At 46.2% G+C, this 17,500-nt stretch overlaps 1 protein-coding gene across 1 annotated transcript in view; it reads left to right on the forward strand.

Moving 5' to 3' along the window:
• necab2 (N-terminal EF-hand calcium binding protein 2) overlaps positions 1-17,500 on the forward strand; it is a gene marked incomplete at both ends in the record, with an annotated part of 233,051 nt that overhangs the window by 62,508 nt on the left and 153,043 nt on the right. The window contains one exon of the mRNA XM_083654659.1: positions 12,317-12,425. Within this exon, the coding sequence (XP_083510785.1) occupies positions 12,317-12,425 (109 nt within the window). The remainder of the gene's footprint in view (positions 1-12,316; positions 12,426-17,500) is intronic.

Consider the following 17,500-nt stretch of genomic DNA (forward strand, 5'->3'; position numbering starts at 1 on the left):
GCTCGCCTTTCAATGCGGGAGCGGGGGATTTCACCTGAAAGTACAGAGCAGCACGGTAATGTGGCCGTGCTGCTTGGCTCGTGTGAAAGCAATTTCTGTGGCGAGGCGGCTCGCTTTACGGGACTCCTAAACGGCAACTTTTCCGCGATCTGTGTATGAAAGAGCCTAGAGAGACAGTGACAGGGAGTGACAGAGAGGGAGAGAGAGAGACAGAGAGACAGTGACAGGGAGTGACAGAGAGGGAGAGAGAGAGAGAGATACAGAGAGACAGTGACAGGGAGTGACAGAGAGAGAGGGATGATCAGTCTCTTGTTTCTGCTCAGTGTGTGTTGCTGTTATGTGCACAATGTGGAGCCCAGTAGGCAAAGGGAAGTACTAATTGCTCTCCTTTATTCTGCACCAAGAGAGGGAGAGAGAGAGAGAGAGAGAGAGAGAGGGAGAGAGAGAGAGAGAGAGAGAGAGAGAAAGGGAGAGAGAGAGAGAGAGAGAGAGAGAGAGAGAGAAAGGGAGAGGGAGAGAGAGAGAGAGAGAGAGAGAGAGAAAGGGAGAGAGAGAGAGAGAGAGAGAGAGAAAGGGAGAGGGAGAGAGAGAGAGAGAGAGAGAGAGAGAGAGAGAGAGAGCAGTTAGCAGCACAGTGGGTCCACTGGCCCGGCCATCCTCTCTCTCTCTCTCTCTCTCCCTTTCTCTCTCTCTCCCTCTCCCTTTCTCTCTCTCTCTCTCTCTCTCCCTCTCCCTTTCTCTCTCTCTCTCTCTCTCTCCCTCTCCCTTTCTCTCTCTCTCCCTTTCTCTCTCTCTCTCTGTCATGGAAAAATAACTTCACAAACTGAATAAAAGTCCAAGACATGCTGAATCAGCATCTTTTATTTGGACTGAAGGAACGTTTCAGTCACTTTATCAGGCTGTATGTATCAGGCTGTATGTATCAGGCTGTATGAGTCAGGCTGTATGAGTCATGCTGTATGTATCATGCTGTATGTATCAGGCTGTATGTATCAGGCTGTATGTATCAGGCTGTATGTATCAGGCTGTATGAGTCAGGCTGTATGAGTCATGCTGTATGTATCAGGCTGTATGTATCAGGCTGTATCAGGCTGTATGTATCAGGCTGTATGTATCAGGCTGTATGTATCAGGCTGTATGTATCAGGCTGTATGTATCAGGCTGTATGAGTCAGGCTGTATGAGTCAGGCTGTATGAGTCAGGCTGTATGAGTCAGGCTGTATGTATCAGGCTGTATGAGTCAGGCTGTATGTGTCATGCTGTATGTATCAGGCTGTATGAGTCAGGCTGTATGTGTCAGGCTGTATGTATCAGGCTATATGAGTCAGGCTGTATGTGTCAGGCTGTATGAGTCAGGCTGTATGTATCAGGCTGTATGAGTCAGGCTGTATGTGTCAGGCTGTATGTATCAGGCTATATGAGTCAGGCTGTATGTGTCAGGCTGTATGAGTCAGGCTGTATGTATCAGGCTGTATGAGTCAGGCTGTATGAGTCAGGCTGTATGGATCAGGCTGTATGAGTCAGGTTGTATGTATCAGGCTGTAATGTATGAGTCAGGCTGTATGTATCAGGCTGTAATGTATGAGTCAGGCTGTATGTGTCAGGCTGTATGTGTCAGGCTGTATGTATCAGGCTGTATGAGTCAGGCTGTATGTATCAGGCTGTATGAGTCAGGCTGTATGTATCAGGCTGTATGAGTCAGGCTGTATGTATCAGGCTGTATGAGTCAGGCTGTATGAGTCAGGCTGTATGCATCAGGTTGTACGAGTCCAGCCCAAAGTGCTGTTGGCTACGAAACTGTCAACAATGGTCCGTCAAATGAATTGTTCCCCGGAAACACAGACAGAAACAGATGTGCCTCCTTCCACGACTGGCTGAACAAGGAGGATTTGAGCTCCGTATTTACCTGTGTGATATTTCAAAACAGACTTGGATGAGGTCCATTTGGATCAGAAGAGGTCTTCCTCATGGGACCTTAAAGGGCATTAAAAGCCATCTCAATGGAACATTGAAGCTGTAGTCTATATAGATAAACCATGTCATCATATAGGAGATATACTGTATATTAAATTCAACGTCATCTCATGATGAAACCATGTGAAATGTTTGTATGGAGCTTGTGTCTGAGAGCCATTTTCCAAGGTCAAGTCATTACCTTGGTGTACAAGAAGTTATGGCTCAATCAATACAATCACGAGCAGATCTGGAGCGTGTGAGGCAGGTGTGTACTAGTAGATTCTCTTCCCCTAAAAACAATACTGTGAAAGTAGCAGGACGCATTACAATAGAGACCATTTGTAAAATGTCTAAAGAAGATAAATACTCTCCAACAGACGAAGAGATCTTCGAGAGAGAGATGTGAGGTACACAGGACTTTTAGGGTGCTATAAGAATGGAGGACAGTTAGGAGATGGGGACAGACTGCAGGTGACCTCCTCCCTGCATGCATAGGTGCATCATGTGTGCGAGTGAGCTTCCGCTAAGTGAATGCTGCACCATTACATTAGTGCTACGGGACCTTGTGTTAGTGCAACATGAAAAAGACTGCAAAACTAATGCGAACGGGCAATAGAATTAGCCTGGGAAGACCTGTCTTCTGTAACACAGCATTTTTACAGCTGGCAATTTAGTACGTTGGCGGCCCCAAATGGCAGCAAGTGGTAACTGTTTGAATTTGGAGGACTTCACTGCCCAGAAATGTAACCTTATAGGCACTTCTTGAACCAAAATGTCTTCCACTTCTTAAGGCCTATATTCATGGTCACTTTAGTGAGCCAGACGCAAGGGGGGCGCGAGTCAAATATGACGTCATCACGCTGGGTGCGTCGGGGGCGAGGCCTCCGCGACCGCTATAGCGTGTAACTGTGCGTAGCTCCCAGGGCACACTGCGCTTTGCAGGAGAGACACGGAGAGAAATGAAATGAAGAAGTAAGTTCACTGATCCATGTTTTGACCACATTTCTTGACCCATGTGGTAAAACTTTGATTTGTAACTGTTCGTTTTTTAGTCATTTCAAGTAAATGTGCTGTGTTGAGAGACATAAGCAGCACAAAGTTGATATGGATATTTGCATATTTACATTCGGTAAAAACAAGTTAGGTGATTCTATTCTATTGGTGAATACCGTCATTTGAGAGTGAAAGCGCACTCAGTGCTGCACATAATGGCATTTCATTGTGACTTTTCATGGGCAGTTTCTCACTTATCACTGTACAATGTAACATGATTAGCAGGGACGTGCAGAGAACATTAGAGGGGCAGGGGCTCAAATTCATAAAAGGGCACGAAATTTGAGGCAATTTGAAGGCCAATTTAGGGGTATAACGCATTTTAAATATTCCGATTTTAACCAGATTTAGAGGAATATCTCATTTTAGGATGAGACTTGTCACGGAAAAATAACTCCATAACTGAATAATATTAGTATATAAAAGTTGCATGCTGTTGCATTACTGTTGTGAAATCATTTAAGCATCAATATTTATTTGCTCCTTTTCTCCCTTTAGGTTGTTGTACTACAACAGATAGCAACACAGGCAGAAACATTGAACGATATACTGAGTGAGGCTTGTAATATACCATGCATTTTAACCATAATTCTAAAAAGCAAGACAGAAGATTTAGATAAGGTGTATTAGATTTATTTTTATTTTTTGCTGATTCAACAACACAACATCCCTTTCCAATAGTGTAAAGTAAAAACTATTTTCAAGAGCAAGAATTCTGCATTTGTTCCCTATATTTTGGTTATTTATTTATTGGGTGGTTTATTTATTTATGTATTTATTCATTCATTCATTCATTCATTCATTCATTTAAGTCGAACAAGAGCCACTACTACAACTACCCAGCCCAGTAGCCATACATGAGGCTCACTCAGTCATCACTGGCTAGTGGCTACGGAATACATATCGATATCAGACAAAGCCGAATTACAGTTGCAGTTATTTAACTCAGTTTTTGCTACATAGACCACCATAAGATGTTATTTGCATCCCCTCCAGACCAGAGGCCTGCCCTCAGTGCCCTGGCACATAGACACACACTTTAAAAGCATAAAAAGCATCGAGGTGACTTCCATGTTTTGGGGGCTCTCTCAGCACATGAAGGCTGAGTTTGGTAATCAACATCCAGGTAGAGGTGATCTCGACATCTCGGTGCTGGCGGGGTGTAAAACGGCATTACAGGCTGCTGCATGCCTGTGCCTCTGCACCGGCGAAATTTCAACATGAAACTGAAATGGGGGGGGGGGGTGGCTCTCTGTATAATTCTTTGTTTTGACAAACATACATACCTGATTCACGTTGACTGACTGATATATCTGTCAGACTGTGTGCGCCTGTGCTGCTGGTGTCCGTCTGCATGTGGTTGCTCTGGCTGAGTGGAGTGCGCACTGCTGGAGTGGGTGGGGAAGGGCCACGTGCGTTTTTGGGTTGGTGCCTTCAGGGGCGGTTTAGAAAAACACTGCTCCATGCAGAGGCCTATTACAAATGGTGCATTCAAGGCCAAGAGAGCTCGGAAAAGGCATTTCTCTTTGAATGCTGCCTTCAGTGACGGCATGGAAAGGGCAATTTCCATACAAAGCACCATTAGAAATGCATTCATGGTCAGGAAAGGGCACTTTTTATTTTATTTTTTTCATGTGTCTGAGCTGTTTGTTTTGTTCATGTGTTGTTGGAATGAAAATGAAAAATGTATTATAATTAACTCATTGAGTGCCAGCCACTTTTGGAGAACGGACGCTCCCAGTGCCAGAGTTTCAGAGCGTTTTCAGTGATTTCTCGAGGCCCACAGAATATTGTGTGATATTACTATGTAAACACCGAACACGCACAAAGAACGAGGAGACTCTCTTCTATCATCTGCAAAAAAAAGTTTATTGATCCCATTTTCCGTTCTTTAGTTAGGAGCCGGAGAAGATAGCTTGATTTAACCAAAAACAGCAATTTTTTTCTAGAAGCTGAGATAATGAGCCTTTTGTGAAATTAAACATTCAAGCACATCATTGACTCTGAAGCTAATATTTTCTGATATAATGACACCTCAAAAATAATTTCCTTCAATAAAAGAGTGAAAACAAAGGAATTTTGTTTGGCCAAATAATATTTTTTAGCTGCAACCAGCAGCGCTGGCCCCTGCGTGCGCAGACCCTACACCTTCTTGCTGGTCTTGATTTACTGCTGGTGGGCATCAGATAGCCTATTCTAGCTTGTTTGCTCTCTATGCATCGAGCCTGCTGCCTGGGTCTGTGTGTACTGTCAATGGTTGTATGCTGTAGTGCCCTGCGTGCCCCACCCCCCTCCTCCTCCTCCTCCGTGGTGGGAGGAGTGTCTCTGCTGCGGTTTGCTCTGAGTTTGATCTGCACTGAAAAGTGCGCTGCATCCCCCCGCTTTTTTACAGCGTGTCGCCAGCTGAGAATAATGTAACTTTTCAGAAAGACGCTGGTGTCGCCGTGTCGGCAACTAAATCATATGGATGGGCTATCGCAGCGGACACGGATGGGGCTCAATTGTGGCAGCAGATTGGCTGCTGCAGGCACAGCTAACGTTACAGTATGCTTCATGCATATGGATGCATACGGATGCGATGCGATTTCCGTTTCCACAACGACTTCTTCTTTGTTTTTTACTCCACTTTCTCTCATCTGGACAGCACTGTCGCCACCTAATGGATCTGTAAAATAGGTTATAGACCTCCAATAGCTACAATATTTGTACAGGAGATGTATCAGGGATTGATCCACGTCCCACCGTCAAAAAACGCAATTGACGACGATCGTCGTCTTTGGCACTCTACGTTAGTATTTGAAATGACGACAGCTGTCGTCATTGGCACTCAATGAGTTAAAAAAAAAAAAAAAAAACTTTTTACAGACTGAAAAAAAGGCAGGGGCTCAAGCCCCCTTTCATGTCTATGTGTGCACGTGCCTGATGATTAGCATCCGCGCTAGGGAAGCTTCTCCTGTGACCTGACACTGCTCTTGTAGAGAGTTAATCTACTCTTCTTTAAGCCCCCGTTCACACCACACGCCGAAGCAACGCTCAACCTAAGCTCAACCTACGCTGAACCCACAAGTTTCATTTAGGCGAGGCCGTTCACACCACCCGCGCGCATGTCACGCTGAAGCCACGCTCACCGCCTTTGCTCAAGCGATCGTTCAGGATTCACGTCTATTTTCCAAGCGTGACGCGTGAAGCTTGAAGCTGCCAGGCATGAAGTCGATGGGTAGTTGTGGGCGTGGGCTCAAGGCGCGCCGAGGAGGCGGCGTGAGGAAAAGAGAAGGCTTCTTGTGTGAACGGTGAGGCGTCAGTTCAGCTTGTGCTGCTTCAAGCTTCAGCTCTGCTTACGTTCAGCATCCTGTGTGAACGAGGGCTAAGCTTGTCCCTTCCTTTTTGTGCCAGCAAGTTTTGCTAGAAAGCCTACTGTAAGTTTTGCTAGAAAGCCTACTTACTGTAAGTTTTCCTAGAAAGCCTACTTACTGTAAGTGAGGAGCAGAATATGGGTAAGTAGGGCAAATGTAAAACATCTTATGTCAGGTTGGCAACATAGCAGGTTAGGGAGGGATGCGCCTCTAGGTGTGTGTGGCAGTGGACTGTGGGTGAGGGGAGGGGAGGGGGGGTATCTCTCTCTCTTGAGATATGTGTAATTTGGGAGTATTTCATGGTTTAGGAAAATGGGGTTAGCTAGCTATCCGCTTGGCTGGGGGAGTGATGCGTGTGTGTGTGTGTGTGTGTGTGTGTGTGTGTGTGTGTGTGTGTGTGTTTCTGGTGTGTTTGCCGGAGAATTCCTAAGTGGGTCTAACCCGGGGGTAGCTGCATGGCTACAGGCACCAAACTGGGTCACTGCTGAATTAAACACCGCAGCTTCTGTTTGCTGCTCAGCTCGACTGCTGCGCCGGCGAAGGGCAGGTCAGAAATAGTCGCGGCTGCGAGAGGAAAGAATAGACAGCGAGCGCTTAAGTGGAGGGGGGGGTGAGGAGGGGGGTGAGGAGAGGGGGTGAGGAGGGTTATGGGTGAGGTACTGTTGAAAACAAGAAGTGGCATTTCAGAAGCGCGCCTCATAAAAAAACAAGGCTTCTGCCGTGGAAAGGTTACGCCAAGCGCCTGCTGCTCCCGCTATCAGTGTGGTGAGCAGTGAGCATGCGGCATAATAACAAGACAGAGTCTAATGTCATCATAACGAGTTTAATAATACCAAGTTTAATAACTCCACGCCGTTGTTGGATGCGATGTGGATGCGGGCGAATATAGTCTCTTCACTTCCGTGGTGATCGACGGCGTCACTTCCCGATCGTGACATATTTCCGTGCAAAACGGGATCGACATTATAAAGTAAATCTATAAAGTAAATTAAATATAGAAAATGTTTCTGGATAGACGGGCGGGGTCGTAATGTTTTGGAGGAACTTGATTTGCCCGTTGAAAAGTGGGCGTGTCTGGGACGAGAGGGGAGCGAGCGCAAGACGAGTGCTCTGCAGTGCCTCCGAGCAGAGGGAGACATGCAGGGATTCGGCGAAATCATTTATTTGACCAGAAAAACTTACCGGTCACGTTTTTGTTACCGGTTTACTTCTTCAAACCAAATGGTTCAGCTATATTTAGAATCGGGAGAGACCATAGAACATTTCACTTTGACCAAAACTTAAAAAAGTTGAAAAAATATTTTCTTTAAATCCGCAGTTTTTTGGTCAGAGTGAAATGTTATGTGGTCTCTCCTGTTTCTAAATATAACTGAACCGTTTGTTTTGACCAAGTCAAACTATTTTTATAAGCATTTTACGAAATATCTATGGGAAAATAAATGGTGGATGAAAATCTCTGGTACAGTGCTGAAGCAGGAAGTGACATTTCACTTTGGCTCTCTGTGCCAATCACATAGTAGGCCTTTGTATCTACACTTAAACTAAGATATTGACATTTCTTGCTCATTTCTGCATGCTTATTTGCGCAGATTATAATTTCTGGTGGGCTGAGAATCGTGCGTCCTTTGACTTCAATGCTGTTTGATGGCCAGTGTGCTGCATGGGGTTTGTGAAGTCATGCACATAGTGGCGTGAGCTGTGATTGGTCTACTTTTGTGGGGGACAGACAGACAGACACATACAGACAGACAAGCCCTCTTCTAGACGGCTCGGCCACAGTCTGTGGGCAAACCGTCAAAAAATCACGCGAGGGTCAGCTGCTGTTACAAGGAGCTTGAACCCATGTGTGGTGTTCGTGTCTGTGGGGACCCATTTTCAATATTTACTCAAAGAAAAATGATGCAATGAATAATTTTTTTACCACCTGATTTATCACACAAAAATGAAAGCACTTTTTATTGATGAATGTGATCTAGCAGAGGGTAAATGGCAAATATGAACCATATATGCTCTCTATATTGCTTGTAATTGAGATAAAGTCAACATCTTTTAAGTATTTTTATATGAATTGTTATGGCTGTATTGTTTTAAAACCCAGTCATGTCGATAGGTGCACCAGACCCCCCGCGAACATTGGGTGAGTAACAAAAAAAACGCAAATACCACCCAAGGGTTAAGAGAGCTGACAAGACACAAACAAGGAGAAGGGTAGAGCGAGCCTGAGAGAGGAGGTACAGAGCCAAAAAGAGATTTACGTTCCGGCTCTCAGTTATGAAGTTCCCGAGAGTTTGTGTCAGTCTGTTCGTCTGCGTTGAAAAACCCCACGAAGCCTTTTCTCCTCCGGTGCTCAAAGACACAGCCGGTGGCACAAAGTACAACTCTGTGCGTCTCTGCTGTTATGTGTGTCAGTCAGCCCCGCTGAACGCTACACAAACAGATCCCGCTGTCCCGCAAGAAGCGCTGGTGAAATAACACACGCGCCAGATGCTTCCCTGAGCGGAGAAGACAGACTGAGGAGAAGAGAACACAGAGGGACTGGAGAAGACAGTTAAAAGAAGACTGTCATTTCTGGAAGATTTTGCAGATTTTGTCTGAACCTGTTAAAGTTTTTGAACGGCAGACGCTAGGTCTAAGCGCACCTTTGAACGAACAAACAAAAACACATACACACACACACACACACACACACACACACACACACACACACACACGCACGCGCACACACACACACACACAGACCATTTCCTAATAATTTCACGTTAGTTTTCATTGTGAATTAGAATCTTATTCACAAAAAAACAAAACATCCAGGCCCAGGCACTCAAGGAGGTTTGAAAGTAAAAGGCCTTTAATTAAATGGGCTCGAGACTCTTTAAAATACACCAACGCGTATCGGCCTGCGCCTTCTTCAGGGTGTAATGACAAACAAGTCAACAAAAGTGATTATGTAGCATTCACCACAGGTGTGACAGGTGAGAGCTCTCACTTGTCACACCTGTGGTGAATGCTACCATAATTAAAGGCCTTTTACTTTCAAACCTCCTTGAGTACCTGGACCTGGATTTTTTTTATCCTCTCCTTTTGATCATTTTTCCTTTCCAAGACCGTTGGTTTGAGGGACTCCAGCAGCGCTCCTGCCACTTCTCTCTCTTATACTAAGAAAAACAGTTTTGACCTTAGCTTGACCACCAGGTAGTTTTGAGTTTGTCTGATGGGTTTTGAAAATGTTTCATAAGAGCGGTAGAATCTTCTCAACTCGGCTGCAATCCTTCAAGTGAAGTGAAAAACAGGAAAATCACAGAAATTGGATTTATAAAGTTTTCTATGGCAGCAACAACAACGATATCATGTAGATAGCAAATCCTCATGAATCACTTTGCATGTAAGCAGTTTGTGTAGAACCCTCCAGTAGCTGCTTGAAGACGGAATGAAGTTCACGCAAAGTTCTGCAAAATACACGGTATTCAAAGAACAAGAGCTTTCTGTGTATCTTCAAAGATCTTCAATACAAGAGGAACAACGCTTCTTTACGCAACGTTGCGTCAGACTTCCAAACAGTCTAGGAAGTGTCTTTGATGTCGCCGGCCGAGCGGCACCAGTAATGAGCTGGTCCAGTTCGCTCTTACAGTAATTGGAGGAGGCCATCTTTGAATCCGGCGCTCTCAGGTTGTATTCATTGATCTCAATTAGCTGCTACAGTACATGAGCAGACGAGATAGAGACACTGCGGAGCGCGTCATCATTCAGAAACCACGCCCCTAAACGGCGGGAAACAAAAACTCCCCCCCGAATTCTGGGGTTCTCCTATGTCACGTGTTGCACACAAAGATCATATATACGTAAGATGAACACTACAACTTACTTCCTTGACAGCTAGATTTGTCTTCTCACCAATTCTCAATGGCTTCCTTGTTTTGCTCGGGAGTACAAAAAAAAACTTTAATCAGTGATTTTTTACATTTCTTACAGCTTTTAGCTACGTTTAATTCAAGGAAAATTACGCTGGTGTGTGGAAGTGAATGGAGAGCTTTCCCCCGTGATGGGCGTGGCCTATTTCATGCAGTGTCTCTATAGGACGAATCAGCGTGACGTCACTTGCCACCCAGAAATGCGGAACCCCGCGGCAGTTAATAGTATGAGTTGTGCCAAACAAACGTTAATATCTCAAAAACTATACATGACATCGCTTATATTTTGACATTCTGAGTGAGAGCAGAAGTAGCTCAAGGGTTTGATGTATAATATATATACATGTCATGTTAAAGTTGTGTGAACATCTCGCAGTCTTTAAAATGTAAACAGAGTTAACTGGCTAGAGTCAGACGCTCACGCCTCGCGCCACTTGGGCTCCATAGGGTTCCATTGCCGTTGCCACCCAGTGACGCGGTTTGTTTACCAAAAAAAATGCTGCTCGGCTGATCCCTCGTATACCTAGTTGTATGATTGTTTGTAGATGCTGCCCAAAAGCAAGAGTGTCACGTAATCTGGATTTCTTTTGACCTTTTGTGTGATGACTAAACTGCTGACATGGACAAACAGCAGGGGATGAAGGTTTGCACCAGGCAGAGGAGCAGGCCAGATGAAGGTTTGCACCAGGCAGAGGAGCAGGCCAGATGAAGGTTTGCACCAGGCAGAGGAGCAGGCCAGATGAAGGTTTGCACCAGGCAGAGGAGCAGGCCAGATGAAGGTTTGCACCAGGCAGAGGAGCAGGCCAGATGAAGGTTTGCACCAGGCAGAGGAGCAGGCCAGATGAAGGTTTGCACCAGGCAGAGGAGCAGGCCAGATGAAGGTTTGCACCAGGCAGAGGAGCAGGCCAGATGAAGGTTTGCACCAGGCAGAGGAGCAGGCCAGATGAAGGTTTGCACCAGGCAGAGGAGCAGGCCAGATGAAGGTTTGCACCAGGCAGAGGAGCAGGCCAGATGAAGGTTTGCACCAGGCAGAGGAGCAGGCCAGATGAAGGTTTGCACCAGGCAGAGGAGCAGGCCAGATGAAGGTTTGCACCAGGCAGAGGAGCAGGCCAGATGAAGGTTTGCACCAGGCAGAGGAGCAGGCCAGATTGATTTCACAATACACTTGAGGAAGTGAAAAAGGCTGCTGTAGATAAAAGCCAGTCAGAGACAGGATTCCTTTTTAACCTGCCTACATGTGACTTCAAGCTAAAGAGCTCTCAGAACAGTTTGTGCTCTTCTCACTCAGCGAGACGTGAACTTCTGCTTCTGCGTCTCACATGAAGTTCGTTAGAGCTGCTGCTAATGGAGTCAGAGTCATGTGCAGTATACACAGTACAGTCCAGTTTCATGTCCAGTATACACAGTACAGTACAGTTTCATGTCCAGTATACACAGTACAGTCCAGTTTCATGTCCAGTATACACAGTACAGTCCAGTTTCATGTCCAGTGTACACAGTACAGTCCAGTTTCATGTCCAGTGTACACAGTACAGTCCAGTGTCATGTCCAGTATACACAGTACACAGTACAGTACAGTCCAGTTTCATGTCCAGTGTACACAGTACAGTCCAGTTTCATGTCCAGTATACACAGTACAGTCCAGTTTCATGTCCAGTGTACACAGTACAGTCCAGTTTCATGTCCAGTGTACACAGTACAGTCCAGTTTCATGTCCAGTATACACAGTACAGTCCAGTTTCATGTCCAGTATACACAGTACAGTCCAGTGTCATGTCCAGTAATTGTAATGATAATCATGTCCATGAATTCATTGGGTTTGTCTCCTGTCCTTGTTGCAGCATTGCTTCTCTTACAAGTCAGAATTGGAGTTAAGGTGAACGTAAATGTTAAACGTCACATGATGTAATGGTGAAGGGTAAGTGGATGCAATGTCCTCACTAATATAATAACACAAGTGCGTATGTTTGTGTGTGTGTGTGTGTGTGTGTGTGTGTGCGTGTGCGTGCGTGCGTGCGTGTGTGTGTGTGTGTGTGTACCCCACAGATGATGGCAAGCTGTCTCTGGATGAGTTCCAGGCGTTCTTCTCAGATGGCACGCTGAACGAGAAAGAGCTGGAGAAGCTGTTTCACACCATCGACTCTGATAACACCAGGTCAGCACGGCCACGCCTCTGTGTGTGTCTCTGTGTGTGTGTGTGTGTGTGTGTGTGTGTGTGTGTGTGTGTGTGTGTCTGTCTGTCTGTCTGTCTGTCTGTCTGTCTGTCTGTCTGTCTGTCTGTCTGTCTGTCTGTCTGTCTGTCTGTCTGTCTGTCTCTCTGTCTGTGTCTGTCTGCTGGGCAATGTCTACAAAATCAAATATCACAATATTTTTTGACCAAAATATTTACACACTGAGATTCTTGATAAATAATAATAATCAGTCATGTGGATATACAGTAATAATGACTAAGTGGGTAAAGGCTAATAATAGAACAACTAGAACAGTCTGGTGGTACGTTCAGAAAATTACATCACTTTACTGTAATCCAGCCTTAAAACCATACATTATTATTATTATTATATCAACATATTACCATATCCAAAATCTAAGACGATATCTAGTCTCTCACGATATCAATGTCGATATCGATATAAGATCAAATATTGCCCAGCCCTATGCGTGTGGGTGTGTCTGTCTGTGTGTGTGTGTGTGTGTGTGTGTGTGTGTGTGTGTGTGTGTACTGTAGAAGCATGAAATAAATATGCATATTTGTCTATTTGTGTGTACAGTGTGTGAGTGTGCATGTTCATGTGTGTGTATGTGTGTGTGTGTATGTGTACACTCCAGCAGGACGTTTGTGTTTGATCACATCTCACTATCAATTATGGAAAAGCAGAGAGACACATGCAGCTGTTGTTTTCCTGCTCCACAGCCTCAGCACCACCCTTTCATTGTGTGTGTGTGTGTGTGTGTGTGTGTGTGTGTGTGTGCGTGTGTGTGTGTGCGTGCATGCGTGCGTGAGTGTGTGTGTGCATGTGTGTGTGTGTGTGTGTGTGCGTGTGCGTGCGTGCGTGCATCACCCGCTTAAATAAAATCTATGCAATTTGTCCCGCAGCCAGGAGATGTCACATCCACTTTTGGAAGCACTTTCTGCAGAGAAGCTTTTGTTACTGAAAGCTCTCTTGTTTCTTGGCGAGTGGCTTCAACATGAAAACGACAGAATAAAATAAATGATAAAGGGAGAAGAGATAAAAAGACAGAGAGACGGAAAATGATGAAAGAGGTGCGAAATTGTGGAAAGTCAGTGTTGCGTGTTTATATTACCTTTTTTTATCCCTCTCTGTCTCTCCCCTCTCTCTCTCTCTCTCTCTCTCTCTCTCTCTCTCTCTCTCTCCCTCTCTCCCTCTCTCTCTCCCCCCCTCTCTCCCTCTCTCTCCCTCTCTCTCTCTCCCTCTCTGTCTCTCCCCTCTCTCTCTCTCTCTCTCTCTCTCTCTCTCCCCTCTCTCTCTCCCTCTCTCCCTCTCTCTCTCCCCCCCTCTCTCCCTCTCTCTCCCTCTCTCTCTCTCCCTCTCTGTCTCTCCCCTCTCTCTCTCCCCCCCTCTCTCCCTCTCTCCCCCTCTCTCTCCCTCTCTCTCCCCTCCCCCCTCTCTCTCCCCGTCGCCCCGCCCATCTATTTTGCATCAGTCACCCTGACCCCCTCCAGAACCTCACTATGCTGCTCCCCAGGACATCTTGCTCTGATTGGCTCTCTCATTAGGAGATCAATTTATAGACACTTTTTTTTAATCAGCCAATCAGCTCGTCCTAAACTGCAATCAGCACAAGTGTGCTGAAATAGTGGGAACAGAGCAATCAGAAGAGCAGCTCCGCTAATTTCCACCACTCCTCAGTCCCGTGGAGGCAAAGCAAACGGAGGCGGAGCCGACCCTTATGGATGATGTGGAATTGATTTGGGTTTAATATAAGACCCTCACGGGCCTCCAGTCATTATTGGAGATGTTCTGCTTGAAATTAGCGCAACGACTGGACCGTGCAACCACTGCCATCCGTCAGCCATCTTGGCTCTGCTCTACTTTTGAGTTTGCCCCCCCCCCCCCCAACCATATAAATCTCCCCCTTGTGGCTGTAGTCGAAAAAATGTCCACTCATTACAGTTAAGTAGACTTTGTGCCAGTGTGCCAGGGCCCTCGGCGGTGGACGAGGCTCCCGACTGATTGAACGAAAAGCTGAACTGACAACACGTTCTCACTCCAAGCTCGTTAAATATACCGCATGTTAATTTTTCGTAAACACCGGTTACTTACGTTCAATTAAAAGTGAGGGTACGGTGGCGCAGTCGCCCCACAGCTAGAAGGTCCTGAGTTCGATTCTCGCCTGGGACGCTGTGGGCGCTGGAGTTGTGTCCCCCCCCATATCTTCAGTGCCTACTGCCCAGGTGGGCCTTTCTGTGTGGAGTTTGCATGTTCTCCCCGTGCTCCCCAGGGGGTTCCTCCGTACATAACTCCCCCACTAAAAACATGCAGAAGATCGTCATCCGACCAGTGATGACAAAACATCCGAAGTTGGTCCCCAGGCGCTGGAAAGAAAAAGCGACCACTGCTCCTGGCCACCATCAGCATGAGTGTGTTTGTGGCCGCATGCGTGTGTTGGTGTGTGACTGTGTGACAATCAAAGACGGGCTTGTCCGTCCGTCTACTAACTGTAACTACAGCAACTTGATTAAGGTTCAGGTAATGGTTTGGTTTATGGTTCAAAACAAAAGTAAAAATACAACGTGTGGAGCACTCGGGAGTCATACTAAGCAGCGAGGACGCTAACAGGTCCACCAATCCCATCCCTTCACCATCAGACCTTATATACGTTCGTTATAGGTTCAAGACCGCTGGGTTAGGGCTGTTGCCCCGCCCCCGCAGCGTCGAAGTCTGAGTCAACGAGACATTAAACACGTGACTGGCGGTCGTCTCGCCCGCAACGCCCCCAACGTTGATTCCTGACGAGAAAGGCTACCTCTCTCGTTGGCGTATTGACGGAAAGGGTTTCTGACAGAACGGCAGTGTTTGACGAGTTGGGAGTGAGAACCAGTTGGAACTGACGGCGTGAGCATTTCCTGTCGGGGCAGGAAGTTGATGGATTTCAGTTCAGTTAGTTATGTTTATAACCCCTTATCACACAAGAAGACATCATATACACATACTACACATTTGAGCAGATGATATACTGTATATATACATTGCGATACTACACAAACACTGTATATATTATATATATTTAGACTGTGGGAGGAAACCACAGCACCCAGAGGAAAGCCACACAAACACAGGGAGAACATGCAAACTCCACACAGAAAGGACCGGTGTGGAGATTTGAACCCATGACCTTCTGACCTTCATGACAGCCCAATGGATGGGCAGGCGGCGCGGAGCAGGCAGAGATGGAGTGCTTTCCAGGTCGCGGCCATCACCGCCTGTCTCGTTCGCTTTTTCCCTCTCGCTCGTCGCCCGGCCGGCCGGGCCGTTTTGGGAGGTTTATCTGTCTCTCTCTCTCTTCTGCCAAGCTCTCCTCCCCCTCCCTCCCCCCGGCTATCACCTCCCTCTGCTCTCTTCACCCCTCCTTCTCTCTACCGTTCCCACCTCTTTGACCCGCAACTTCTCTCTTCATCTGTCATTCATCCCTTGCTGGCTGCGAGGAATGATGACCTCCATCGCTCCCTGTCTCTTTGACTTCATCACGCCCGCACCATGTGGTGGCATAGAGAATGCGAGGGGGCGGTGGGGTGGATCAGGCGGTGTCTGTCCCTCAACAGTGAAATGGCAGGTGGTATAACTCAGGTATATCTCAGGTGGTATAACTCAGGTATATCTCAGGTGGTATAACTCAGGTATATCTCAGGTGGTATAACTCAGGTATATCTCAGGTGGTATAACTCAGGTATATCTCAGGTGGTATAACTCAGGTATATCTCAGGTGGTATAGCTCAGGCACCTCTGGTCATCTTTACACTGCGTTTCCAGCCTTTAAGAATGACACTGATTGGCCTGATTGGGGCACGATAGTTCAATTCAAACAAGCCCAAAATGTCATAATGTGTGTTTGAAAAGCCGTAACTGCTACCCTGATTCGGGATGAAACTTGGAGGGATGATGCATCTTGTTACTGATCCAAGTCTTGTTGCATTTTAATCACTGCTGCATTTTAGAATAAGGTGGATGATTCTCAGGAAGATGAAATGGTTATTATCAACATTCCACCAACGTTTTCATCAACAGCCATTCATAGACCGTTGAGAACGTTTGAAATAGAACACCAACCATTGAGAAGGTAGAACAGTGAGTGAAGAGGGGTTTGAAGAGAAGATTTGGTCTCTTTACACTGAAAAGTGGACTGGAGCGATCGTAGGAAAAGCTGTGATATCAGGAGTTTCTGCCTGTCAGCAGTGTCACTTCTTCATCACTCGCTGTCGGCTGCTCCTCTTCCTCTCTATCCCTCTCTTTGCTGCTCTCGTTTCTTCTCTCTCCAGTCAGTCAAGTAGGGAAGATCTGACATACTGTAAAGATACAGTATGTCAGTGAAGGCATCCCTCTCTGCCATGTAGTCAACTGTCTGATTGATTCTGATTCCTGTCAGAGTGTTGTTAGATCGTCCGATTGCTAACTCCAACCCTGTGTTTGTGTGTGTGTGTGTGTGTGTGTGTGTGTGTGTGTGTGTGTGTGTGTGTGTTGTGTGTGTGTGTGTGTGTCAGAGAGAGACACACACACACACACACACACACACACACACACACACACAGACTGCATGCATGGAGAGCCTTTCCTGTAGCCTTGTAAAAAAACACCTGATAGCTCACATTGTGTTTAGCTGTATTAACATAACAGTCTGGATGTCCAGCCCCCCACAGTGATTTCAGTGGGCGGGAGTACTTGCCTTGACAGACAACTCCTTCAGCCAATCAGCGTCGCCAAATCCAATCCAGATCCAATCGGAATAACGGTGGAAACGTTTGTTGTTTGTTGAGTCTATTTGTGGAAATAACTCTACTGAAGGTGCGTTCACACCGACCTATTAAAGTTTGTCGCTGGCATCAAGTTTACATACAAAGTCAATGCCAACGAGCGATTCAGCGTATATTCGCTCGGGAGAGAAATCGCTGGGCGTCAGAGCGACAGAGACAGAAAATTCGCTCGTCGCCCGAGATGAAATATCCCAACTCGAGCGAAATTACGCTGGCAAAAGTCGCTTGCTGCTCAACGC

This window comes from Poromitra crassiceps, assembly GCF_964638095.1.
Source record: "Poromitra crassiceps genome assembly, chromosome: 18".
NCBI classification, from domain to species: domain Eukaryota; kingdom Metazoa; phylum Chordata; class Actinopteri; order Beryciformes; family Melamphaidae; genus Poromitra; species Poromitra crassiceps.